Below are 26,734 nucleotides of genomic sequence, written 5' to 3'. Positions count from 1 at the left end.
CGTCATATCTGCAGGTTTCCTTCTTGTTTGGAAACACAAAGGTTCTCTCCCTGACTTCATCTCACGCCAGCCTAACAGGCTGGATGTGATGATAAAAGGAAGCCAAATCTACAGAGCACAAAGTTGGGTGAGATGGCTCGGCGGTTAAAGATGCTTGCTGCCAATCTTGACTGGATTTTATCCACACTCCTGACCACATAAACATTTTTAAAAGGACTCGAGAGTCTATGCGATAGCGCCAGTACAACCATTCCAAATGTTAACTGCACGAGGACCTGGAGTTAGAGTAGCGATCGAATGACACGTGATCCCGGCTGACTTTCCAGTTTGATAGGTTGAAGACCAGACCGCTCAACCTAGCGCTTTTTTTTTTTTTTTTTTTTTTTTTTTTTTTTTTTTTTTTTTTTTTGAGCCGCCTGCTCGGGGCGGGGCCACACATGCGCATAAAGAAGGCCCGCCTTTGACCCGGAATTTTGGTGTTTGGGTGGCGCTTAAAGACACTTGCGTAGCCGGAAGTACCTGCGCGTACGCAGGGTCCAGCCTGGTTTCCGGAGGCCGCTGCGGCGGTTACTGTGTCGGAGACCGGTTATGGAGGCCGTGGCAGCTGCGGCGGTGGCGGAGAGGAAGCCCGATAATGGTGAGACATTGGCCAGGCTCAGGTGGCGGGAGGGTGTTCTTGCGGTGTGACCAGGAAATGGTTCCTGCAAGCGCTGAGGACTCTAGGAAGTCTGACCACAGCTTACGGGCACTTTCAACATTGGGTCCACTTTGGGGGACTGACTGGTTATTCGGCCTTGTGGCAGGTTGACGTTTCCCTTCATTTTATTTTAAATGAACCCCTTTCTGTGTCCTAGGCAAGCCCATTTTTTACCATGCCAACGCCTCAAGCAAATAACTCTGCTGCAAATTCTTCCCGTCTCAGACCAACCTTTCTCAAGTTACATCTTTCCTGTGCCAACCTGAGTTTCTCTGTATCCCAAGCTAGCTCTCTTGACCCATGCAAGCTCACTTACATCAAACCAACAGCTCCCATTGCATTCTAATTCTTCCTGCCCCCAACATCTGCAGTCCATTCTGCCTCTTTGGGTCCTTTCTCCTTTGTACCTTCAATGCCTTTTACTTTTCTACTGACTTCCTACAAGTATTGCCTGGTGGATTGTTTGAATTTTAGCGGTTTGTTTGTTTGTTTGTTTATAGGTTTTGTTTTTCAGTCAGCCTTTTATTATCGTCAAGATCGGCCTCCAAATTGCTGTCCTCCTGTCTCAGCTCCCAAGGTACTGAGTTTACAGCCCTGAGCTACCACACCTGTCTTTAATGTTTCATAGTAGTCTGATGTTCGATGAGGTATAGTAGAAGCTGTTTGACAACTCGGAGCTGGGAGTTACTGAAACTGAATAGCAGGTGTATGAATGTAGAGACAGGAGTCTGTGTGTTCTACTGTGTGTTTCAATCTTTGATAATCTCCAGTTGTGGTGGTTTACATCTGTAATCCCAGCACTTGGGAGACTGAGGCAGGTTACCCTTAAGTTTGAAGACATCCTAAACTACATAGTGAGTTCCAGACTACAAGTGAGACCCTGTACTGTGAGGCCCTGACTCAAAGTATATATATTAACATTTTCTGTAACAAAATTGTATATATCTTTTAAATTTTCTGGTGCTGGGGCTCAAGCCTTACGATTGCCAATTATACTCACTACCATGAAGCCATACCTCCAGACATAAAAGAGAATCTGGGGCAAGGCATGGTGACATGGGCCTATCTATAATCAGGAGCCTAGAAGATTCAAAGCCAGGGATTAAGGACGTAGCTTATTAGTGGAATGCTTACATAGCATGCCTGAAGCCCTGGGTTCAATCCCCAGCACCACATAAACTGTGGTGGAGCAGGCCTGTACTCCTAGCACTCCCAAAGAACGTTTACCAAAGAAAAAAACTAGTGCCCTTTGGCCCTTTAGATATTTTCCAAACATCTGGCTTCTCCAGAGAATCATATATACTGCTCATTATTTTCTTACTCATCACCCACTACAGCCTGGTCTCTACCCTGAACTTGTTCCAGTCAGGTAGGATCCCCAGTGACATCCATACATCTACTTGATTAGGTTTTTGTTTTGTTATATTTTTCGTCGTTATTCGTTCATTTGTTTGATTGTATGTTTATTTATTTATTTGAGGTGGGGTTTCACCCTGTGTAGCCCAAGGTGACCTAGAACTCACTATGTAGTCCAGCCTGGTCTAAAACTCATGAATCATTCTACCTCAGCCTCCTGAATGCTGGGACTATATATATATATATAATTCTGTCCAGCATCCAGGCTATTTCCTTCCTCTGATGCTTCCGGGAGTCACTGCCGGCCACCCCTCCATCCTGGCACAGGTGCTCTGCTTCCTTCCTGTTTCTTAGGTCGCTCTCTCTTATGACTGCTGTACCAAAGTACCAGAAACTGGCTGTTTGCTCTGTCGTTGTTTCCTTTTTGGTTTCTCAAGACAGGGTTTCTCTGTGTAGCCCCGACTGTCCTAGACTTGATCTGTAGACCAGGCAGGACACGGATTCACAGAGATCCTCCTGCCTCTGCCTCCCAAGTGCTAGGGTTTGTGAGCTGCCATGTGGGTGCTGGGAATTGAGCCTGGACTCTGAAAGAGCAGCCTGTGCTCTTAAACACTGAGCCATCTCCCTAGCTACAAGATGTCAGTTTCCTGGAAAGCCTGTTATCCTGCAGTTTAAAACTGAGCCATCCTAACATTTGCCTCTTCTGTCATTTTTGGCTTTTCATTGGATACTTTATTTATTATTATTATTATCATCATCATCATCATTATCATCATCATCATTGGTGTTTTGGATTTGTTGTTTGTTTTTTGAGATTTTATTTTTGAGATTCAATATCACTGCATAGTCCTGGCTGGCCTTGAACTCATAGAGATCCACTTGCCTCTGTTTCCTCCGTGCTGAAACTAAAGGTGTGTACCATTGTACCAGGCTTATCTGACTGTTTTTCTACGTAGTGGGAAAGCACTTGACATATTCCATGGTTTTGTTAATTAATTAGGCTATTGACTACGCAGCATCACAGTGGGACCACCTGTTCACCATGATCTATCTAAGGCCTAGAACATTACCCAGAATGCAGTAGATGCTCAGTAAACATGAGCAGTGTGCGTGTGTCAGTTCCCAGCCTCCTCCTGCCTAAGCCCCTTTCCCCTGATGCCTTTAACTAAAGACTCCTCTTGACCCTCAGACTGTGTGGAGCCCAGATGTGTGCACTGGGGGGAGATGAGCCAGCCTCCCATTCCATCTGGACCTCAGGAGAAGGAGACAGCAGAGAGTACACCAGGCATCCCCAACGGTGACAGCTCCCAGGCAGAGAGTCCAGCTGTGAGTGCCATGTTGCATGCCATTGCTGCCAGCCACCTGCCTGTGTGCAGCCAGCAGCAGGGTGAGCCTGATCTGACAGAGCCTGAGAAGGTGGCCATCCTGGGCCAGCTGTACCACAAGAAACCACTGGTGTTCCTGGAGCGCTTCCGCACAGGCCTCCGGGAAGAGCACCTGGCCTGCTTCGGCCATCTGCGTGGAGACCACCGTGCTGATTTCTACTGTGCCGAGGTGGCCCGGCAGGGCACTGCCCGGCCTCGAACCCTGCGCACCCGCCTGCGTAACCGGCGTTATGCTGCCCTGCGTGAGCTCATCCAAGGTGTGTGGGGAAGGGGGGGGAGGGTGAGAGGGACACAGGTGGGAGGAGAGGTGGACTGAAGCAGAGCAGGAGCCCAGAGAAATCCTTGGAAATAGGTTTTAAGACAAAGAGACCAGAGACACAGACCCTAGTGAGGTAAGGGAGAGAAAGATAAGCAGACAGGGTCAGAATTCAGCAGATGACAGAGTGGCATCTGTGTGACACAGTCTCACAAGTGTCCAGGCTGTCCTTGAACCCAAATTGCCCTGCCTCAGCCTTTCAAGTGCTGGCAGAGGTGGCATTGTAGATAGTCACTGTCCTCTGATGGACAACAGCAGCCACCTAAGGAACACCGTGCGTGCACTCTTCGTGGGAAACCAAGGGGGCAGGGCGGGCATGTCCCCCAAGGCCACCCTGAACAAAACACCAAGAAGAGCCTGCTGTGGCAGTTTACACCCCAACACTTGGAAGGCAGAGGCAGGAGCATTTCTGTGAGTTTGATGCTAGCCCGGCCTACATCGTGGCTCCTGTGGGTGGTTTTATCATGTACCTGAATTGCATACAAATGTATACGTCTTACAAGCAGGGTACGCACATACATGCCTAGACATGTGTGCTCACACACTCTACCTTGCCTCTTATGCACAGGAGGCGAGTACTTTAGCGACGAGCAGATGCGGTTCCGGGCCCCATTACTGTACGAGCAGTACATAGGACAATACCTCACCCAGGAAGAGCTCAGTGCCCGCACACCAGCCCCGCAGGCCCCCAGGTCTGGCTCCCCCGGCACGCCTGCCTATCCACTCTCCGACCTACTGTTTCAGTCCTACCAGGAACGGGAGCTGCAGCAAAAGCTGCTCAGGCAGCAAGAGGAGGAGGAGGCCTGCTTTGAGGAGGAAGAGGACAGTGATGAGGAAGGTGAGGACAGGGTCTGTTCCCCCACGTTGTGTCACCCGGCTGGGCCCCCTCTCTGCCATCTCCTCCTTATTGCTGTGGTGCAGGCTCCAGAGCACAGCATCGCCATTGTGTCCAATGTCTGTGCCAGGAGGGCAGAGACTGGGCTGTCTTAGCAGCACGGGCTGGACATGGGTTGGTAACCCGTCAAGACTCCTTCAGGCCACCCACCTGGGTATCTCCACAGACCAGAGGTCGGATAAAGACTCGGAAGCCTGGGTGCCTGACTCAGAAGAGAGGCTGATCCTTCGAGAGGAGTTCACCAGCCGCATGCACCAGCGGTTCCTGGATGGCAAGGATGGGGGCTTTGACTACAGGTGCCTCCCATTCCCAGCCCAGCACCCATGGTCTCAAGCAGGTCCCTGCCTTTCCTCAAAAGGCCTTCCTTAGCAGTTCTAGAGCACTCAGGAATAGTTAGTTCCCCACTGAGGGTTCTAGTGTCACACTCGGGAAGTTTCAGATCAATGAGGGGGAGGTAGCTGGGGTCTTGACCTAACCTTGTCCCTCTCAGCCTTAGCCCCTTTATCTGTAAGCGAGGGGATAAACTGAGCCAACATTTAGCACAGTGTTGACGAAGCATTAAGTGAAGCCCAATGGGGTATACTTCATCCTAGCACTTGAGAGACAAAGGTGGTTGGACCTCTGATCCAGCCAGGGAGACATGATGAGACCCTGTCTCAAGGGAAAAAAGAGGAAGGGAGGAAGGAAGGAAGGAAGGGAGGAAGGAAGGAAGGAAGATAGATAACAAATAACTGTCATTTTCCTATTCTGGCAGCTCTGGACCCTGCTCACATCCAGGCCCAATGACATGGGAACTATGTCCACAACTAGCTTCAGTGGGACAGGAGTAGTGATTATCGCTGCCATAGCGACCATGCTGGGATCCCACAGGTCTGACATCAGTGGGGTTCATCCACTGCTACCTGGGGCCACCAAGGCTGTGCAGGGTGTTGGCTATGGCACCTAGGAGCCAGCCCCACTAGTACACTAGGTAACCCAGAGGACACCAGAAGTGGGGGCCCAAGCCTGTTCCTTCAGGAGGGCAGCAGATACCCAGGTGTGTCCCACAATCAATTCACACTTGTGTACATCTGCTGTGTCGATGCTAGGGTTAAAGCAAGGGATGGATGTAGCCAAGGATTACCTTCCCGAAAGAAGGAAATCTTCCTCTGCAGTGGGGAACTGCCCAACTTCCATTGGTGATGGAGCTCTGAAGACTCTGCATGGGAGCAGAGCAGTGGTCAGAGCCCCAGTGGGGTGTTTTCTGAGCAGCTCTGCAAAGAGCAAGGGTGAGCACAGGTGTAGGCACCCTGAGGCACAAAAGAACTCCAGTGCTGAGGTAGAACTGAGATGGCTCATCCCAGAGGAGTGGAGCCTTAGTGACTCGGGGTCACACAGTGGAACTGGGGCGAGTGCCACATAAGAGACAAAGCGTGAGAAGCCCTCGGAGTGTGGTGGTGTCACACCTTACGATCTGTCAAAGAAGATTTTTTTTTTTTTTTTTTTTTTTTTTTTTTTTTTTTTTTTTTTTTTTTGGTTTTTCGAGACAGGGTTTCTCTGTGTAGCCCTGGCTGTCCTGGAACTCACTCTGTAGACCAGGCTGGCCTCAAACTCAGAAACCCACCAGCCTGCCTCTGCCTCCCAAGTGCTGGGATTAAAAGCGTGCGCCACCACTGCTTGGCCAAAGAGGCATTTTTTATGTAGGCTGATTGGGAAAACACCTCGTTAAGATTCCAAAAGGCACAAGCATACTCAGGAGGTCAGATCCCCTAACCTGAGCCTCCTCTGATGCCTGACAGCCCTGACAGCTTTCTTCCCCACAGCACGGTGGATGACAACCCTGACTTTGACAACCTGGACATTGTGGCTCGTGATGAGGAGGATCGGTACTTCGATGAAGAGGAGCCTGAGGATGTGTCGAGTGCAGAGCTGGATGGGGACTGATGGCTTCCACCTTTCCAGCCACCGCTGCAGGCAGCTGATTACAAGCTGGCCCAGTGACTCAGGCCATCAAGACAAGCCCCCTAGACTTGGCCACCTCAGACAATGCCCCCACTTCTGTTTAGGGGTTCCTACTTTTCTCTCTGGGAACATCACTGCCCCTCTTGCTCTGGCCCCACCTGTCTTTTCTCTTTGAGATAGGATCTTGTTCTGTAGCACTAACTTGCCTGTTACTTGCTTTGTAGCCCAGGCTGGCCTAAAACTCAGTCCTGCTTCGGCTTCCCACATGCTGTGTGTACAGGCGAGTCCCTGTGTCCTGACTACCCATTCTATTCTTACCCGCTTTCTCCCTTCATGTCACTGCCCCACTCGGTTCCTAGATCTCTAACTTCTGTGCATCCACCTTCTGCGAATTTCTGTGTCACGGGTGCTGTGCCCACACACCACAGCTGGGCCCTGACAGTTGTCTGGTGGCTGCAGCTGCCCCATGGATGCTGGTGTCAAGCTCCACCTGATACCCAGCACAGCTTGAGTTTCTCCACCCCTCCCTGCCAGTGTCTTACACTGGGCACCTCTTGCTTCCCCCAAGCTCCCACCTTACCTCATGCCTCCCCATCCTTGTTCATTTCCATGTATCTCCAGGCCTTGATGTCTGCCCCTCTGTCTCAGCCTTTACTGTTCAGGTTCTCTGGGTCCCCTCCCCTAGGCCTGGCAGCCAAGGGCAGCAGAAGCCTTCCCTGTGGGTGGAGGTTAGGGGAACCCAGGGGTAGCACCAGCTTCTGCTGTTCCTTTTGGACACAGGCTCGGGAGTGCTGGCAGAGGCAGAGCTGAGTACCACAGGGCCAGCTTGAGTGTAGGAGGGACTCGAGGGGACTCTCCCCTACCAGCCCCCCTTCCCAGCCACAATTTTCCTTTTCCTCACTTCCTCCACCTCCTTCTCCCTCTCCTGTTTACACTCCCCAAATACTCAACAGGCTGTTATCATGGGTCTTGAGTCATCACACACAGACACACAGCCTGCCCCAAGTGTCCCTGCCCCCAGCCAGCCACAGGGCCCGCCCCACAGAGCCCCCTGCTGCCCTGGGCTAATGAAAGCCAGATGGCTGCCTGTGACTCAGCCATGGCCTGTGGGAACCCAGACATCCTACCTTCCCATGCCCCACACCCGGCCCCTGTGTCCCCAGCAGACAGAAGCAACCTGCACCTGTGGGGATGGAGGCTAGCATGTCTGGGCCTGAGGATCCAAACTGCTGTGGCCATACCTGAAGGACCCTCAAAACTGCTTTGTAAAGCCAAGGTCCTGACCCTGGCTCTTGGCTCTGCTGTCTGTATCAAGTAAACTCACCCAGGTGGGTAGAGGGTGTTCTTTTAAACTGTTGAAAGCTCCTCAAGAGCTCAGTCTGGGCCAGGCCTGAGTGACACCTAACAGCCCTGGAAACAAGACTGTCAACTGCCACTTGTCACAAAGGGTGGAAAGGTCCCATCTTGAGACCACCTGGACTCCCAGGCAGAGCCAAGACTGGAACACACTTAGCCAGTGTGCCACCATGTGACCTCATTGGACAATGGTGGAGATGCAAAGACAGACTTCCTCCCACGGGACTGTAGAAGATGCAAGTTTTGTGGTATGGTGGCAGGTGATGGACTGTCACACTCCTACCCTTACCTCCCCAGAGTATGCAGTGAATCGCCAACTGGGATCCCACCACACTGGACAGGAGCCAGGAGTGCTTAAGTATTTTTCACAGTTGACCAGTGTTCTGTCCGATCATTAAACTTATTTAAGATAGAAACTACCCTCCATCAATCTCTTATGTAACTTTCTAAAAGAGCTGAGCTGCACAGCCATTGAGTCAGGATCTGGGGTTAGTCAAATGGCTCAGACAAGTCTGCAAATGAGAGACAGAGGTGGGGCCAGCCACAAGGACAGGGATTAGTTGAGGAGACAGGAAGAAAGGTGGAGACAGAGGAGGGGGCAGAGACAGCAAAAGCACACCCCACTTGAGCAGCCCCCATGGTGGCTGGCGCCACTGCCTCTGATCTGGATCCTGGGGATGGGGTGGGCGGAGAGGCTGAGTCAGGGAGGGAGAGCCCCTCTGTGGGCATCCGGCCCCCACCTCCATGTCTCCTGTTTGCCTGCCCAAGACAGGTCTCTGCTGGCTGCTGCCCTGCACCCATGCCTACCCCCACCTCTCTGGCCACCTGCTCCCTCAGCCTCAGCTTCCATTCTGGGGAGGTCCCTGCCTGCCCCCACACTGTCCTCATTTCCTACCTACCCCATCTGTATCCCCGTGACTCCCATCCTCTCCCTTTTCTCCCTGGCTTCTGCCCTCCAATCCCCAAACACACTTCTCCCTTGTCATTCGGCAAGCTCTGAGCGCCTGACACCATTGTCGGTAGCCTGACCCCGCCCCCACCCCAGCCTGCACCCTCATTTTTTCCTGTCCCTCTCCCTGCTGTCTCCTGGTCCATCCCCTTCCCTGTCTGTCTCCCAGACCCTGGGAAATCCAGGTCAGAGCTCTACTGGTGGCCCCTAAGAACCTAAACCAAGGGGTCACCACCTTGTCCCCACCCACAAGAGGAGAGCAAGGCTGCCGACCTGTCTGAGCAGAAGGAAGTGTCTGTGCTGTGTGGCCTGGTCATCCCCCACCCTCCAGGACCTGCCGGGCTGCTGCCGCCCCCAGGGCTGGGGCCGAGTAAACAGCCCGGGGATATTTATACCAAGGCTGGGCGTAAGGCCAGTGCCCACCACAACCCCTGCCCTGCCCTACCCGCTGCCACAGCCAGCCCTGAGCCAGCGTGGCACCCGCCAGCAAAGGACACCGCAGACAGGCTCCACTCAGCACTAAGGCCAACCAGAGCTGGTCATACAACAGCCAATGGTTTCACACAATGGGAATTCTCCCTAATCTGAAAACATCAGCACAAAGTGAAGGGTCCGTCCATTCCCCCATCCTAACGCAGGCACCTCCAAACCCTGTCAAAGGCAACCTATACAACTCACAAGCTGAAGTCTTCAGCCCACAGGTGGGCATACCAATGCTGGCTCCACCTGCTCGAAGTTCCCCACCCTAGCTGAAACCAGTCTAAAAGGACGAGTGGGCCTCTCACACAGACACCAAGGATACCAACAGCGAAATGTGTGTTAGACGTGAGCAAAATACTAATCACAGAATGCAGTCCTCGGGGCAGAGGTTGTGACTAAATTGGTACAGCCCTTGCCTAGGGCTTCATCCTCAATGTTGCATAAAACCTGTAATCCTAGCACTAGAGAGCAGTGGTTTTCTACTTTCCTAATGCTTTGACCCTTTAATACAGTTCCTCATGTTGTGGTGACCTCCTCCACCCCCACCCCCGCCCCCCAGCCAAAAACTTCTTTTCCTTGCTACTTTGTAACTGTAATTTTTCTGTTACAAATTGTAACATAAGTTGTGTTTTCCAGTGGTCTTAGGTGACCCCTGTGAAAAGGCCTTTAGACACCCCCCCCAAAAGGGTCTTGACCCACATATTGAGAACCATCACTCTAGCTAGAGAAACAAGATAATTAAGAGTTCAAGTTCGCCAGGCAGTGGTGGCACACACTTGGGAGGCAGGGGCAGGTGGATTTCTGAGTTCTAGGCCAGCCTGGTCTACAGAGTAAGTTCCAGGACAGCCAGGGCTACACAGAGAAACCCTGTCTCGAAAAACAAAAACAAATAAAAAAGAGTTCAAGTTCAAAACCAGCCTGGGATACATGTATGTGACCCTGGGGTACCTGAGGCCCTGGTTCCACTTCCAGCCTCACATAAGAGATGTCTCAGCAATTAGGGGTCACAAAAACCCGAGTTTGGTTCTTAGTGCCCACATCACATAAGTTCTCTATCACCTGTCACTCCAGCTCTAGGGGAATCTGCCCCCCTTGACCTCCACTGGAACCAGCACTCACATCATTAAAGACATTAAACTAAATATTTAAAAAGCACACACATAATCATAGCTCACAAATCACCCAACCCAAAAGGCACACAAACACTGGTAACTACCATACATGTGCATCAAAAACAGCTCAGGTAAGAAACGAAACACACACCACCTTTCAAAAAACAAACAAACTCCTCACAGACCCACAAAAATGTATAAAACACCTCAGTTTCAGGTAGAACTGACACTAACTACAAAAATTTACACCAGGGACATGTGAAGATTCTAAAGGGGAAAAAAACATTAGACTCAAAACTCATCCCAGGCCGGGCAGGGGTGGAGCACGCCTTCAATCCCAGGCCGGGCAGTGGTGGTGCACACCTTTAATCCCAGCATTTGGGAGGCAGAGGCAGGCAGATTTCTGAGTTCCAGGCCAGCCTGGTCTACAGAGTGAGTTCCAGGACAGCCAGGGCTACACAGAGAAACCCTGTTTCGAAAACAAACAAACAAACAAACAAAAAAACCCAGCGGGTATGTATAGCACACTCTCTGACCAGCAAACAGGACCAGTGGGAACCCACAGAAAGAGCTCCAGCTTGCCCATGCAAAATGTGAAGCGGCAGATACTCAGCAGAAATGTGGCATTCGCCAGCCACAAACACAGAGCTGAACGCACACACCCCAAACTGACAAAGCCATGCAGGCCAAAAGCCCTCAGGCATCAGAGAAAGTGGGGGTGGGTTGAGGAGAAGGCACTGCTCTGAATACCTATAAGGTCACACTGGAAACAAAACACATTGGTACTGTGTATGCCTGGGGATTCGGCTTCAAGAGAAATCTTGTTCCTGTCTCTCCCACCCAACCCCACCCTTGCTCACCCAGCAGGTCCAGGACAGGCAGGAAAGCCTGTGCAGGCCTCCTTGGCTGCTTCCTGTCCTGGAAGCTGGACGGGAAGCTAGGGCTCCAGCCGGAAGCCAGGCTCCCTCCCACAAGTTCCCTCATGTCCCAGCTGCCTAACCCTGTATCCTGTCTGTTCTACTTGAAGTAGATGCTGGTGGGTAGGAGGGATGTGTCCTGTGCTGGGTCAGGCCACCCATCGAGCCCAAGTGCCAGGGCAGCAGAAATGCTGAGCCTGCAAATTACCCTCCCCCAAGCCTGCCTGGGAGCAACAGGCAGGTGGGCGGGCTATGTCACCAGTGGGCAGGATATAGGGCACAGCCTGCAGTTGTCATGTCCGCAGGCTCTAGGGTGAAGGCCTGGTGCAAGGGCTTGGCAATCCTGGGGGTGTGTCTGGGTGCGTAGGAGCTGCTAGTCTGGGATCCTGGGTGTGACTGTGTCTGGATCTGTGAGGCCACTTGGGAGTCCCCAGGCAAGTGGGTGTGTGTGAAGAGTGTCAGACAGTAGCTGTGACCTACTGGTAGCCTCGCTGGGACTGTGACGTGTATGAAACCTCAGCATGTGTGGCATGAGTGGGTTTGCAGCGGGTCATGCAATGACCATGACCCCATGAAGGATGTTTGTGTAATGGCTGGGTGGGGATGGGGGGAGACTGTTTCCCAACTGGGCTCTGATGCTGTGATGTGTGTCTGGTGTGTCTGACACTGAATCTGTCTGGCATATGTCTGTCTGGCAACCATGGCCCTATAATATGTATTTGTGTGGTGGCCTTTTCTATCAAACTTTCTACTTGTGTCATATCCTGTGAGGCCCCAGGGCTAGGCTGTTTATGTCTGTGTACATGTGGTCTGTGACTACTGCCAGGTGTCAGAATCCACATGTCACTAGTCCTGAAAGGTGAATGTGTTGGTGCAGTTGTGGGACATTGATCGCACTTTGGCTTCTGCTGGGGGCAGCGGGGCTATTCAGCAATCCCTGAGTGACTATGATCCAGATTGTGTTCTCGTGTGCGTGTGTGTCTGCCAGACCTCAGTGGCATGAGCTAGTGGCAATGACAAATGTCCTTGCAGAGTGAGCTTGCCCTGCCCCCAACCTGCTCCTCACAGGCTCTCAGACTTGGGTGGGAAGAGACTAGAAGGCCTAAGACTCACCCTTCCAGTCCCAGTGCTGTCAGACTCAAACCAAAGGAACTCTGCCCTCAGTTACCCACCCTCCCAGGCGCACTCTGAGAAAAAAGCAAGTTCAGGAGCCCTCGGGCTTGAGAAAGGCAGAGGGTTGGGGAAGTGAAACACAGGAGAAAGGAGGAAATGGGCTGGAGAAAGAGGAAGCAGGAGAGAATTCACAAGCTTGCCCCAACTGATGGGAAGAGATGAAACACAGGTCCTATTGGACCCAGGCAGCCAGTATTTCTTGCCTGGGTAACTTATTTTCCTAAGGACACATGCACGCATGCACATACACACACACACATACACACACACACACACACACACACACAGAGCCTTGCAACCACCCACACACTCTTTAGTCTCAGTGATTTACCAGAAATGGAGGCCATGAATTCAGTTTTTAGCTCACCTGGTAAGGCTATGTGTCCCCCAAGTTCTTTTGGGGCCCCATTCCCTTGATATGATCAAGAAAGTGGTCTTGGGTACATGTGCAGATGCTGAACTAACTTACTAAGTTCTGTGGATTTAAAAAAACAACCACCTTCCACGTGTCTAAGTCCTGTAAAGAGCACACGATCCCCCAAAAAGGATAAGCAAGCTTTTGGGGAGAGCAGGAAGGACTGAGTCAGGCTTTCCATAGACTCAGCTCTGCTTGGCTGGGGGCTATGTAGATCAGGTTGGCTTTGAACTGGTGGTGATCCTCCCGCCTCTGCCTTCTGTTCTAATTACAGGCAGCCTGTTCAGACCATACCCATCTCAGCAGGCTTTTTCCGAAGGACCAGGTGATATTGCTGGCCCTACATACTAGGCCGCAAAAACAGCACATAGCTACCAACAGCATGTGGAGGAAGGAGCGAGTGTGGCCATGAGCCAGCAGGACTTATTTACAGAAACAGGCTGTAGTCTGCAGTAGGCTGCAGGCCAATGTCTGCCAGCCCCTGCTCTGTTAGGCTGTGGGGAGAAAGCTGTGATCAAGGACAGCCACACACCTGACATGTAGGAGAGGTGTCGTTCCCTAGCTTGTGCTGGCTTGGATCTGACTCAGCGCCCAACACCCTTCCCTTATACTCTTTCCTCACTCGGTGGCACACCCTAAGATGGCTGTCAATTGTCACTTCCGGTCTTCCAAGAATCTCTCTCTCTCTCTCACACACACACACACACACACACACACACACACACACACCCTCCCCAATGCCACTTCCTTCTTGTAGCTCTCCATCCCTCTAGGCTCTTTTCGCCCTGCAAAATAGTCAGCACCATGCCAACCACTGAACTGGTTTTTTAGTATTTTGGAGACAGTTTCTGTGAGGAGTCCCGTCTATCCGGAACTAGCTCTATAAACCAGGCCAGCCTCAAACTCAAGAGACCAGCCTCCTGAGTGCTGGTCTTAAAGGCCTGTGCCACCACATCCTGTGAATTGGTTTGTGTTTGTTTGTTTTATTTTGTTTTGAGACAGGGTATGTATCCCTGAAGCCCCAGAGTTTCTTATCCCCACTGCCTTCCCAGTGCAGGCATTTCAGTAACCACACACTCCGCTCTGAACCAGTATTTTGTTTGCTGAAACAGGTTCTCACCATACAGGCCTGGCTAGCCTGGGCTATATCTGCCTGCTTCTGTTTCCTGAATGCTGGGACTCATCCCCTGGGGCCACCACAACCCGCTGAATCAGCCTTTTTGCTCTTCCACATACTCATCCAAGACAGCAGCAGGAATTCAGGCTCTCCCGAATTGTCTCAGTGGATGCTCAGAGGTGTAAGGCACTGTGAACTGCGCCTAAAGAGACGATGATTCCCGAGTCTAACAGGGTTTTTCCCTGGGCTCCAGCGTTGCCCACTGGAATCCTGGGATCAAAGCCGGCGTTCACAGGGAGTGCTGGAGGCGGTGATACAGAATGGGACAAGATGTGGTGGGAGCTTCAGCTAAGAGGGAGACTCAATCCGGCGCCCAATGACACGGAGACCACCAGTCCTCTGTCACCTTTAATGGGCCCCCAGGTGGGCTTAGGGGTGCAGGTGTCCTTAAATACAGCCCCGGGCGCTGCGGGCGGGGCGGGGGCGGGGCCGGGCCTGCCGGGCGGGGCGGGGCGGGGGCGGGGCCTCAGCTGCACTTGCAGGAGCGCACAATCATGTTGGACAACTGCTCCACCTTGGGCTTGCGACCCACGTAATAGACGATGGGCAGTGGCTCCAAAGCCTGCGGCACGCAGCACGGTGACGCCGAAGCGCCTGGGTTGTGTTGGTTGTAGAGGGCAAGGACCTGCGGGTGGGCCAGAGTCACTGCCAGTGTCCTGGGGCTTCCCCCCATTTCTCTCCCCACCAGGATCTCTACATTGCTGTATCTTATCTGAGTCTCCCCAACTTCCATCTCTGTCTCCCTATCTCTCCCAGTCTATTTCTATTTATGTCTCTTCCTATTGTTCCATCTCTGTCTTTCTCATCTGTCCCCATCTCGGCCCCCACCCCTCTCTCTCCTCATCCTATCTTCTCTTCCTGTCTGCCTCAGTCACTCTCCCATCTCCAATCCTCCCCACCTCCATTTCTGTATCTCTCCACATCACTAGCTCTCTTGCCTTTCTCACCCAATCTGTTTTTCCCTTCTCTCCAGCTCTGCTCTGCCCTTCTGTATTTTTCTGTTTCCCTGTCACCCTATCCTGCAGACTCCCCATTGCTCTAGCTTCTCCTTCTCTCCCTACCACTCCAGCCTCTGCTCCAGCCAATCCCACGGGCCAGACCCACCTTGCTGTACTGTGTGTCCAGGCTCCAAATGTAGGGGCAGGGCCCCAGACAGAAGTTGGCATGGTAACCCTTAGGCTCGTGGATCCACTTCCAACCCAGGTCCTTTCTAAAGTCAATGTACAGCTGCCGCACACAGCAGTTCTTCTCTGTGGAGCTGCAGGCAGGAGGAACAAAAGTTAGAAGTAGGGACGACCCTGCTACCCGCTCCAGCCCTAGGCTGCCTGCAGCCTCATGTCCAGCTCGGGTTACCAGGACCCCTGCGATGATAACAGTGACACTGCAACCATCCAGGCTACCAGTGAAGCACTTCCCACTGGGCAGGTCCCTTCCTTCGGAAGCCAGTGCAGGGATAGCACTGAGAAGGTTGGTGAGCACTCCCAGGGAGGACCTAATAAATCTTGTCACATCCACACATGGAACACACACAGTCCCACGTGTGCCAACACGTCCTATTTGTAGGACAAATGTTTACCGAACCTCTACTGCATGTGGGGCTAAGGCCTGTGCTGCTGAATGGCACGAACAGGACAGATGGAGGAGGCCTCTAGAGGCCATAGCTGGTCACTCCTTCATCCTGTTTACTGCAAATGCCTAAATTATCACCATGAGTCTATCTGGCTTTCCTCGGCACCCTCCCTCGCCCACTCTGACAGCCACATAGGCTTCCTCTCTAGTCCTCGGACCCAGTCATAGCCAGGCATGAGGGCGCACACTTGCAATCCCAACACTTGGGAGGCACAGGCAGGGTAATCAGAAGTTCCAGGTCCTCCTTGGAGACATAGTGAGTTTGAGGTTAGCCTGGGCTATGTGATACCGTGTCTCAAGAAGCCAAAACAAAGCCAGGCAGTGGTGGCGCACGCCTTTAATCCCAGCACTTGGGAGGCAGAGACAAGCGGATTTCTGAGGCCAGCCTGGTCTACAGAGTGAGTTCCAGGACAGCCGGGGCTACGTGGAGAAACCCTGTCTCAAAAAACAAAAATAACAACAAACAAACAAAAAGAAGCCAAAACAAAATGACACAGTCAGTCCTACCTCAGGGCCTTTCCACACGCTGTTTGTTAGTTTTGTTAGTTTGCCTGACTTGAGATGCCCAGAGATGCCCACTATGGCTTCCTCCTTTACTACATTTAGGTTTAGCTCAGGGTTGACAAGACGGCTTAGCAGGTAAAGGAGCCTGCCTTGAAACCCAGACGAGTTGAGTGTGATTCCCCAAACCTACATAAGCAAGGTAGGAGAGAAAAGGCTCCATGAAACTATCCTCTGCCCTGCTCATGTGCACCATGGTATGTGTGTGTGCTCACATAAAATAATAACCAAATAGAAAAATGGATCCGTGCATGGTGATACGGGCTTTTCTATCAACATACAGGCCAGAAGGTCCAGATCTCTGCGAGTTCCGGGGCCAACTAAGGCTACAGGGTAAGACCCTGCCTCTAAATACTATCTACCACCCAGGGAGCTTTAACTCCTAGAAACGCTGTCTGGCTTGAAGCGGATGTTCAGTATCACAAATGAACAGCGCCTCCTCTGACCAGCCCTGTCCACGTGCTGGACAGGGTTCCTCCAAACCACTGTTAAATTCCACCCTGGGAATTCAATGCTACAATGACTGCAAGAAACTGGATTTCTATATAGCTTTTGGTGGGTGGTGTTTGCTTCCTGAGATAGTCTGTCCCAGAACTCACATTGTAGACCAGGCTGGCCTCAAACTTAGGAATGCACCTGCCTCCCGAGTGCTGAGACTAAAGGTGAGACCACTACCATCTGGCTTGTTCTGTGTTTTAAAGATTTATGTATTCATTTCCTATTTGGGTGCATATGTGTGCCTACTTAAGTTTTTATGTGCATTGTGTTTGTGCAATACCCAAGGAGGCCAGAAGAGGGCATTGTTGTCCTTATAAGTGGATATGGATGCTGGGAGCTGAACCCGGGTCCTCTGGAAGAACAGCCAGCGCTTTTAACTGTTGGGCCAAGTCTCCAGCCCCAAACTGTCTGAAGTGGTCAAAATATCTGAAGTGTTTCATCAAAATTCTGATAGTGCTGGAAGCTGGAAGAGGGTTATATTACCTCTGCTTTTATTGTCTACATTTGAAATTTCTACCATAAAATAATTTTAATCAGAACAGAAAGTTTAATTAGTCCCCAATATTTCTTTTGTTTGTTCATTTGTCTTTTTTCAGACAGGCTTTCATGTAGCCAAAGCCAACCCTAAACTCCTGATCCTCCTGCCTCTGCCTGTCAAGTGCTGAGATCACAAGTGAGTACCACTACACTTCTAATATTCATTTTTCCTGGCCTGACTTCTAACCTGGCCCCTTCACCAGCTTTATTTTCCTTCTCAGAATGTTTCAACTTGTTTGTACTAAGTATTATCTGTCTTCATCTCACCATGGGAAAGTGTCTTTTTTTTTTTTAATTCATTTATTTATTATATGTAAGTACACTGTAGCTGTCTTCAGACACTCTGGAACAGGGCATCAGATCCCCGTTACAGATGGCTGTGAGACACCATGTGGTTGCTGGGAATTGAACTCAGGTCATTCGGAAGAGCAGTCGGTGCTCTTAACCGCTGAGCCATCTCTCCAGCCCCCAGGAAAGTGTCTCTTAATGTATACATGTTCAGCAAATGCTGGGTATATGAATTAACTGATAAACATTACTACTACATTTATTCTTTAAAGAGAGACTCTCTATGTAGCCCTGGCTGTCCTAGTATTCACTACGAAGACCAGGCTGCCTTCAAATTCCCCAGACCCTCTTCCTGACTCTGCTTCCTGAGTACTGGTAAGTCCTTTATTTCAAGACTGGGTTTTGTTATATAACCCAGGCTGACCTTAGCCTCCCAAGTACTGGGATTACCAGCAATTGCCCCTGTTAGCATCCAAAACCTGCCTGCAGCAGATATGTGGGCGGAGAGCTGCCTGTATCTGGTATTTGTGGACGCGCCGCTACGAACCAAACCCATCAGCCCCAACACTCTGCATGATCCCCTCTAGAGGGAGGAGAGTTAAGTCAAGGTCTCACCACATAGCCTCGGTTGACCCAGAATTCAGTTTGCAGCCCAGGCTGACCAGCAAGAACACTTGGGCATCCTGTGTTCATGGCATGTATTACAATCATGATGTAAAGATGCAGGTATAGTATAATTCAAATTCTATTACAAACAAAGAGGCTGGCGGGTTGTATATTAAAATGCTGATAGTGGATTTTTACGTTAGTGTGATGACTTTCTGGATTTTCCACATTCTTAGCAGTGGCTGGGGGTTATTTTTAGAATCAGAACAAAGTAATTCAAGGAAGGAAAATGCAGGTTCCTCCTTACAAACACCTCAAAAATAACTCTAAAATGTGGGCAAGGAACTGGGAGATGGCTTAGAGGTCAAGTGCACTGGATGCTCTTGCAGAAGACCCAGGTTCAATTCCTCGCACCAACATGGAGGCTCAAAACCATCTTGTAACTCCAGATCCAGGGGGTTCCAACATCCTCTTTTGTCCTCTGTGGGCACCACATATGCACACAGCACACGTACATCCATGAAGACAAAACATGCATGTAAAATAAAATAATAAATAAAACTTGACACATGTGAACCAGGCAGGCATGCACATCTGAGCACAACTGCTTGGGAGGAAGCAGGAAGCAAAAATGGGAGGCTCACTACAAGTTTGAAGCCAGCCTGGTCCGGGCAGGACATTTTAAGCTAGGCAGGGCTACACAGGGAGACCCTGTCTCAAACAATGGAAAAATAAAGCATCCAAGGATATGCCACTGAGAGGAACTCTGAAAGGAGACGCAACAGCAGCTCCCAGGACAGGGTGGCACGCCCTTTTCAGAGCACAGACCTCACTCCAGACTCAGGATGCTGAGGCTCCTGTGGACTCTACCTGCTCATTTCTGCTGAAACAGAGACACTGGGCCCATATTGAACAAGCAAGCCCTCCAGGCATCCGTGACACCCCAGGCTCTCTTTTCTTTCTTCCTTTCCTTTTTTTTTTTTTTTTGAGACAAGGTTCTTCTGTGGTTCTGGCTGATCTGAAACTCGATCTGTAGACCGGGCTGCATTCACACTCACAGAGATCCATCTGCCTCTGTCTCCTGAGTGCTAGAATTTAAGGCGTGCACACCACAGCCTGGCACATGGGGCTTTCCTTCTGGGGAGAAGTCTTAGGATTTTTACAGTTACTGCTTTTTCCAGCCTCCCTTGTCAGTCTGAGACCCAGCAGAGCCTAATCTGTGAAGGGCCCTGAGGACCTGGGGGAGGTGGTTTTTGAGCTGACAAGCTGGCATAAAAACAGCTTTGCCACGGAAAGCTGGGAACAGACAACAGAAGCAGAGTGTTACAATATAAACTGAATACCCCTTTTTCAGAAATGCTAGTGACTAAAAACATGCTAGACTGTATAGCTTTTTGGGACAAGGGGGTATTTACCTAGACTTTATAAAATGTTAAGTAACCTCCTGCTCTACATTTATTTTATTATTATTCATATTTCTTTTCTTTTTTTTTTTTTTTTTTTTTTTTGGTTTTTTGAGACAGAGTTTCTCTGAGTAGCCCTGCTGGCTGTCCTGGAATTCACTCTGTAGACCAGGCTGGCCTCGAACTCAGAAATCCGCCTGCCTTGGCCTCGCAAGGGCTGGGATTAAAGGCATGCACCACCACCACCCGGTATTATTCATATTTCTTAAGACAGGATCACTCTAGGTATGTCCTGGAATTTGTTATGTAAACGTGCTGGCCTCAAACTCAAGATCTGCCTGCCTCTGCTTCCTGAATGCTGGGATTAGAGACATGCGTCACTACACCTGCCAATTAAAAAAAAAAAGTTTAAGTGAGTATTTCTCTGAACATATGTGTGCACACACCATATACGTACAGAGCTTGCAGAGGCCAGAAGGAGGAATTAGATTCCCTGGAACTGAATTATGGATTGTTGTGAGCAGCCATGTGGGTGCTAGGAAATGAATCTGCGTCCTCTGCAAGAGCAGCTGTGCTCTTAACTGCTCAGCCATCCCTCCAGATGCCCCAACCCTTTTCTTGAGGCAGGGTCTAATGTACCCCAGGTTGCCACAAACATACTACGTACCTGTCAATGACTTTGACCTCCTGCCGTTCCCGTTCCTACTCCAATGCTAGGATTACAGCTGTGTTCACCACAGCCAGAGACTTCTGAATTATGGATTCTTAACTAATTCACATCCCCACAACTCTTAAGTGCCAACAGTTGCTGACTTGTGACCAATTTCATTCCACTTACTTCCTTTCCACCTCTGTAGTTTTTTCATTTGTTTAATGAACTTTTATAGAAAAGTTCACTTTCTCTTAGAAAGTGAAGAATATATTTAAACATGAACCAAAAGTATAAATCAATATGGTCAGTGGTAGAGCCACTGCCTAGAATCCCCCAGTGAGGAGCTGGAGGTATGGCTCAGTGGTAGAGCCCCTGCCTAGAATCCCCCAGTGAGGGGCTGGGGGTATGGCTCAGTGGTAGAGCCCTTGCCTAGAATCCCCCAGTGAGGGGCTGGGGGTGTGGCTCAGTGGTAGAGCCCTTGCCTAGAATCCCCCAGTGAGGGGCTGGGGGTGTGGCTCAGTGGTAGAATGCTTGTCTACTATGTACAAGGTGCTGGGTTCCCTCCTCAGTATCACAAAGGCAGCAACAACAACAACAAAATCCTAGGGAAGAATTTTTTTTTTTAATGTACATTGGCATGTGAATGTGTGAGGGCATCAGATCCTCTAGAACTAGAGTTATAAACAATTGTGATCCTCCTTATGGTTGCTAGGAATTGAACCCAAGTCCTCTGGAAGTGCTCTTTATGGTTAATGTTGTTAGTCTGTCCCTCTGCTGCAGGGAAACGTGGGAGTTGGAGCTATAGTCCCCATCAGATCATGGTTAATGTATCTAACAGGCCTTCCTCGATGGCACTATGTTCTTCCATGCAAAATTTTGCTTGTCACAGCTGGGGATTTGGCTCAGTGAGTCAAGTGCTCGATATGAAAGCATGAAGACCTGGCTTTGGATTCCCAGAGCCCACATATACATCAAGCATAGGCAAAACAAATATAAGAGCAACACAGGCAGACAGACAGAGTCAGTCAGTCAGTCAGACAGACAGACAAAATTTTCATGATTGCCTGGGTTCATTTCCCAGTATGTGAGGAACAGAGTTTGCATAGCTTTCTGCATCTCTTAGTAACCTGCAGTATGAAGACCCTCCATCTGTTCTTATGTAAAGGCTGAGAGCAAAAGGTAGTGAAGACAGTGAGAAGGAGGAGGAGGAGGAGGAGGAGGAGGAGGAGGAGGAGGAGGAGGGCCATCCAAGGACCGACATTCAGCACTCTATAAATCTGAAGCAGAGAAGGGACAGGTCAGCTCATTGCTCTCATCTCTCAACACTCCTGAATTTCACGCCTTCTAGGATCTAGCATTCCAACTTCTTTCTTGCATCCGCAGTGCCGACCGAGGCTTAGTATGAGTCTACCGTTTCTGGAACTGAGTGGTTGTGTAACACCTGTAATCCCAGGGCAGAGAATTCAAGCCAGCCTGGGCTAAAGGAATGAACCTGAGGCCAGCCTGGATTACACAGCAAAGCCCTGTCTCGAACAAAACCAAACAGAGTAGCAAGATGGCTTAGTGGGTAAAGGTGCTCCCTGCCAAACCCAATGTCCTGAGTCTTTTTTTTTTCTTTTTTTGGTTTTTCGAGACAGTGTTTCTCTGTGTAGCTCTGGCTGTCCTGAAACTCACTCTGTAGACCAGGCTGGCCTCGAACTCAGAGGGAGACCTGCCTCTGCCTCCCAAGTGCTGGGATTAAAGGTGTGTGCCACCACTGCCCAGCATGACTTGAGTCTTATCTCTGGGACTCACATGGTGGAAGGAGAATGGATTCCCAACAGTTGTTCTCTGACCTTCACACAGTGTGGTGGCATGGAAGACCCAACATACATACAGACACAGACACACACAATGCCCCTACACACACACACACACACACACACACACACACACACACACACACACAGATATAACTTAAAAATAATGACCAAAAACCATTTGACCTTGGGCTGACCATTCTGGACACTCTAGGATGACCACTCTCTGACTCTGAGGGATCTTGGCTCCTCAGAGTTCCCTATTTCAGTCCTATATTCCAACCTCCACACTTGTAAGCCTACATACATCTCAGGAAGTTCCGCCTCCCAAATTCCTCAGGGTGCACCACTGCCAGATAAAGCGCTGACCTCAGAAGATTCACGTTCTGGCTTTCTCCACCTCCACCCTAGATGCTAACATATCCATGCCAGACCCTGCCATTCTGAGCCCCACCAGCATTGGAGACCACCGTCTGCCAAGAGTGTGGGAACCCAATGCAGACCACCTTCTGATTCTGAACCCAAATGCTTGGATCCCAACTCCAGCTTTCCTGGGGTCAACGCTCTCAATGGCTCACAGTAAATTCTTCCATCAGCATCCCAAAGTGACGGAAGCCTAGCAGGGATTTTAAAACCCAACAAGACAACCTTCCAACAGACTTCTAACTCCTGTACCAACCTTCCTGAATTCCCTGATCTCAACATTCCAGCAAGAAGACACCCCACATTCTAGGACTCTTAGTTGCCCACAGAACCAGGAACTTGTCCCCAAACCCTGCAGGCATAAATGGTGGCACACCAGTCCACAGGATGCAGTCAAGCCCCAAGCCTGCGCAGACTCAGAGAGAGACAGAGTTTACCTGAAGCAATAGTTGGTATCCAGGGCTCTCCGGTGCCGTGAGCTGTGCAGGTGCTGGGCCCTTTCCAGAGGGGTGGCCATGAGGAGCAGGAAGGGTCGGTTCATATCATGGATGGTGCCCAGGTCACCTCGACGTTTGGGACTGATCCCTGTTTGGGTTTGTATGTTGTGGTGAAGGGCAAACACATGTTTAGAGGGACAGGTGAGATTTCACACACATGCACATGTACACAGGCCATACAGGGCCTGTGTCAGGTTGGACCTGGGAAGTTAGCTCACCGTTGATTTCCACGTGGAGTACGTTATCTTTGCTGTCACAAGAGCAGTGAGCGCTGAAGCGAAAGCCCTGTATTCCGTCTGTGGGAGAGGAAAGGAGTCTGAGGATATGACTCACGCAGCCTGAGGGGGGAGAGGGGGCAGGAAGCTGCCAGTCCCAGGGGCTCCTTGCTGGTCACCCCACACTTCTCTCTTGCTCCTCTATTCTTTGAATTGCTGGAGCCTTCTCCCCCTTATTCAGGGTTCAGCTCAAGCATCAACTCCTCCGAAAAGGCTCCAAAAATGACATAACCTTCTCCAAATGTGGCATTCCTTCTCTTTCTCTATAGTATACAGGGGCTCTGACATTTCTGCATGAATATTTACTTCTTTGATTGTTCTTAGTAGAAAAACACGCACAGGGGAAGGATCCTGCTCCTGCCTGATTCTCTTTCATTTTGTATTTTTTGAAATTGTATGTATGTATGTATATATGATATATACTTTATGTATATAAGAGAACACATATGGGTGTGTGTTATGTGTGTGGTACATGACAAGGCTTATGGCTGGGTGACAAGTGTCTTCCTCTATTCCTTTCTCCCTTATTGCCTGAGACTGACAGATCTCTGAACTTGAGCCCACTCCTTTGGCCAGGCTAGCAGGTCATACAGCCATGTATCAGCCTGTCTCCATACATATATCGAACTTCCAACAAGGTTGGGGTTACAGGCACACACTACGTCAACGCCTGACTTTTTATATGAGTGCCAGGGATGAGAACTTAGATCTTTGTGCTTGCAAAATGGAAGCTCTTGCCCACTGACCCCTCTCCACAGCCCTCTTTTTCTTTTGAGACAGGGTCTCATGTAGTCCAAGCTGGCCTCAAATTCTCGAACTCACTATGGAGCTAGGAATGACCTTGAACTCATGATCCTCTTGCCTCTGCCTCCCAAGTGCAGGGTTTTGCAGGCTTGCGTACCATCGTGCGTGTTGCCCTGGGTTCTTGTTATCTTTGTGCTTTGCCTGGGCCTCATAAATAAATCATAATCCATAAAAATAAACACCTATTGTGATCCAAGTGTCAAGGGCCAGGAGCAGTGTTGGTATCACAGGATGGTTAGAGCTAACACAGATGCCCGTCGCTGATCTAAACTCTGTGTTAACTCCACTGATCTTCAAACTCCTTAACTCAAATCACCCCAAGAGGAAGAGACTTGGCCAGGGCCATACAGGAAGCCATAGCCAAAGGCATCATGCAAACCTAACCCGGCATCTTCTCCTCATTATTTAGTGGGGTGCACATGGGCCAGGATGTGCAGGGAGGTCAGAGGTCAATTTGTAGGAGTTGGTTCCCTCCTTCTACCATATGGGTCCTGGAGCTTGAACTCAGGCTGTTAAGTGCAGCAGCGGGTGCCTTTATCTGCTGAGTCATCTCACTGGCTCAAGGGAGATATTCCTTGAGTGGACACATAATAATACTGTCTAAGCACCTACTATATACGAGACAAAAGTCCTCTCGACCTCCGTCCAGTGGCCTTCCGCATCCTTCATGGTGCCAACCCACTTAAATTCACCCTTCACGTGGCTGAATTACACTTCTCAGGAGTCTCCTCCCACTCAGACTCATCCAGGAAGCCCTCCTGGATCCAACCTTGCCTGGGTTTCCACAGCACCTTTGGCTTCCCTCATCTAAGCCCCACCCCCTCTGTGTAGATCTCCCTTTCTGGCCTTCATCGGTATAGGCCATTACTGCCTGCTAGGACTCTGAGTCCCTACCAGTGTCTGGAAAGACCATGTAGGCCTTGTGAGGGAAGGACCCGCAAGAGACAAGGAAGTTTGTTCACTCCTGGACAGATGGACATGTCAAGCTCTCCCTGGCTGCAGAGCCTCGATACAGGGTACTCTTGTATCTCCTTTTCCTGCTTGCTTTTATTCACCCCAGAGATGTTACCTCAGATGCTTTCTCCTCCAGGAAGCCCTCCTTGAATCCAGACAGTCAGGCACCTCTTGAGTGCTCAACCCCATTCCTCTCTACGATGAGTCATAAAGCACCTAGCTAGATAGAAGTCAGTTCCTCCTTCAACTAGCCAAAGGACCATGAGTCTATCGAGAGACTGTTTGGGTCACCGCCTGTCCCTAGTGTCACTCCACAGATTGACCCATTGGTAAGAATTGTGGAGTGCTACTTCTTGACATCACTATTAGGTGCATGTGTATGGCAGGGGTGAGGTGGGGGCGGGGGTAACACAGTGCTAGGCACGGCGATACCAGGACAAACAGGGGTGGCCCCACTGGAGGATGGCACAAGACAAGCAATCTCACCTCCTTGGTTCAGCCACTGCCGTACAACTCCAGTGACGTCAAAAGACAGCCACTCGGGCGTATCAGTGGGGGTCAGCAGCCGGTTACCAAGGTAACGCCAGGAATTGTTGCTATATTTCTAAATGGAAAGAAAGAAAGCAAAGAGGAGTATGGTAGCTGCCATCTTGCCCCCAGATAATCTGGCTGTAGCCCCATGCTGCTTGTCTCACAAACTGGCTTCAGGCCGTCCCAGGCCTCACTCTCACATACAGCCCCCAAAAGCAGAAAGAAGCCAGGAGTAGGGGTGGAGGGCTGGAGACAGACTGGAACAGGACATGGGACAGGGCCGACAACCCAGGCTGCTGTGGTCAGGCCCAATGAGGCTCCTCAGCAGTGCACAAGGTTTTGTGCAAGCTCTGGATGGGCACTTGCTAGCCTTGCTGAGCCTCAGTTTCTTCCATGGTGGAATGCCGCTGAGACACGGCAGCTGAGCGAGCCCACAAGGCAAGTGATCATTGCTCATACTATTGTGCAGTTCAGCAGTTTTATTACCCTGAGTTTGGGAAAGGGGTAATTTTCTTACTTATTTAGAGTTTATTATTTTACTAATAATTATTATTATGAGTACACACACAGAACAGTCTTTCCAATGTTGTTGTTGTTGTTGTTGAGACAGGATCTTTCCATGTAGCCCTGGCTGTCTGGAGCTAACTATGCAGACCAGGCTCACCTTGAACTCAAGAGATCCTCCTGCCTCTGCCTCCCAGTTTAAAAATGTTATTTTTGGCTAGGCAGTAGTGGCACGTCTTTAATCCCAACACTCAGAAGGCAGGGGTGAGTGGAGCTCTGAGTTCCAAGACAGCCAGAGCTACACAGGGAACTCCTGTCTCAAAAAAAAAAAAAAAAAAAAAAAAAAAAAAAAAAAGGCAGGTGACTACTGACTTAAAGACTACAAGAAATGCTTAATTTCTCTGTCTTAGGCAAGATCTCACTATTCTGACTATGCTGGACTTGAATGCTTGGGTTCAAGAGATCTTATTGCCTCAGCCTCCAGACAGGGTCTCATGTAGCCCAGGCGGGCCTCAGACTCCTGAACTCCATCTTCCAAGTGCTGGGATTATAAGTGTCTGCTCCTAAAGGCTCCAACTTCCTGTCCTTCCTTGCTGTTACTTCT

At 50.2% G+C, this 26,734-nt stretch overlaps 2 protein-coding genes across 5 annotated transcripts in view; one reads left to right on the top strand and one right to left on the bottom strand.

The window, feature by feature from the left end:
- Positions 1–410: 410 nt before the first annotated feature.
- On the top strand, positions 411–8,367 carry Ccdc97 (coiled-coil domain containing 97). 4 transcript variants are annotated; one of them, XM_031385792.1, is made up of 6 exons: positions 411–637; positions 3,243–3,695; positions 4,323–4,592; positions 4,816–4,945; positions 5,404–5,519; positions 6,452–6,572. In XM_031385792.1, exons 1-5 carry the CDS (start codon positions 589–591, stop codon positions 5,477–5,479), a joined length of 978 nt encoding a protein of 325 aa, XP_031241652.1. In that variant the 5' UTR covers positions 411–588; the 3' UTR covers positions 5,480–5,519; positions 6,452–6,572. The 4 variants fall into 4 exon arrangements, with proteins under 4 accessions (XP_031241652.1, XP_031241649.1, XP_031241650.1 ...); XM_031385790.1 differs by lacking the exon at positions 5,404–5,519 and having other exon boundaries at positions 417–637; positions 6,452–8,367; XM_031385791.1 differs by lacking the exons at positions 4,816–4,945; positions 5,404–5,519 and adding an exon at positions 1,198–1,274 and having other exon boundaries at positions 417–637; positions 6,452–8,367.
- Positions 8,368–13,955: 5,588 nt separating this feature from the next.
- Positions 13,956–26,734, bottom strand: part of Tgfb1 (transforming growth factor beta 1) — an 18,604-nt gene continuing 5,825 nt past the window's right edge. The window contains exons 3-7 of the mRNA XM_031385788.1: positions 25,582–25,699; positions 23,281–23,358; positions 23,003–23,150; positions 15,274–15,427; positions 13,956–14,794 (exon numbers count right to left, since the gene is read on the bottom strand). Coding sequence (XP_031241648.1) covers positions 14,636–14,794; positions 15,274–15,427; positions 23,003–23,150; positions 23,281–23,358; positions 25,582–25,699 — 657 coding nt within the window. The 3' untranslated portion in view covers positions 13,956–14,635. The remainder of the gene's footprint in view (positions 14,795–15,273; positions 15,428–23,002; positions 23,151–23,280; positions 23,359–25,581; positions 25,700–26,734) is intronic.

Source organism: Mastomys coucha, unplaced genomic scaffold (genome assembly GCF_008632895.1).
Source record: "Mastomys coucha isolate ucsf_1 unplaced genomic scaffold, UCSF_Mcou_1 pScaffold21, whole genome shotgun sequence".
Taxonomy (NCBI): Eukaryota; Metazoa; Chordata; class Mammalia; order Rodentia; family Muridae; genus Mastomys; species Mastomys coucha.
This window is presented reverse-complemented; position numbering and strand designations above follow the sequence as displayed.

What these genes read in the sequence shown, in the direction of transcription:
- Ccdc97 (XM_031385789.1), top strand. Translation starts at nt 589, where the DNA reads ATGGAGGCCGTGGCAGCTGCGGCGGTGGCGGAGAGGAAGCCCGATAAT. An exon ending in GGAGAGGAAGCCCGATAATG is followed by an intron (nt 638 to 3,242) that starts GTGAGACATTGG and finishes CTTGACCCTCAG; the next exon opens with ACTGTGTGGAGCCCAGATGT. An exon ending in CCTGCGTGAGCTCATCCAAG is followed by an intron (nt 3,696 to 4,322) that starts GTGTGTGGGGAA and finishes TCTTATGCACAG; the next exon opens with GAGGCGAGTACTTTAGCGAC.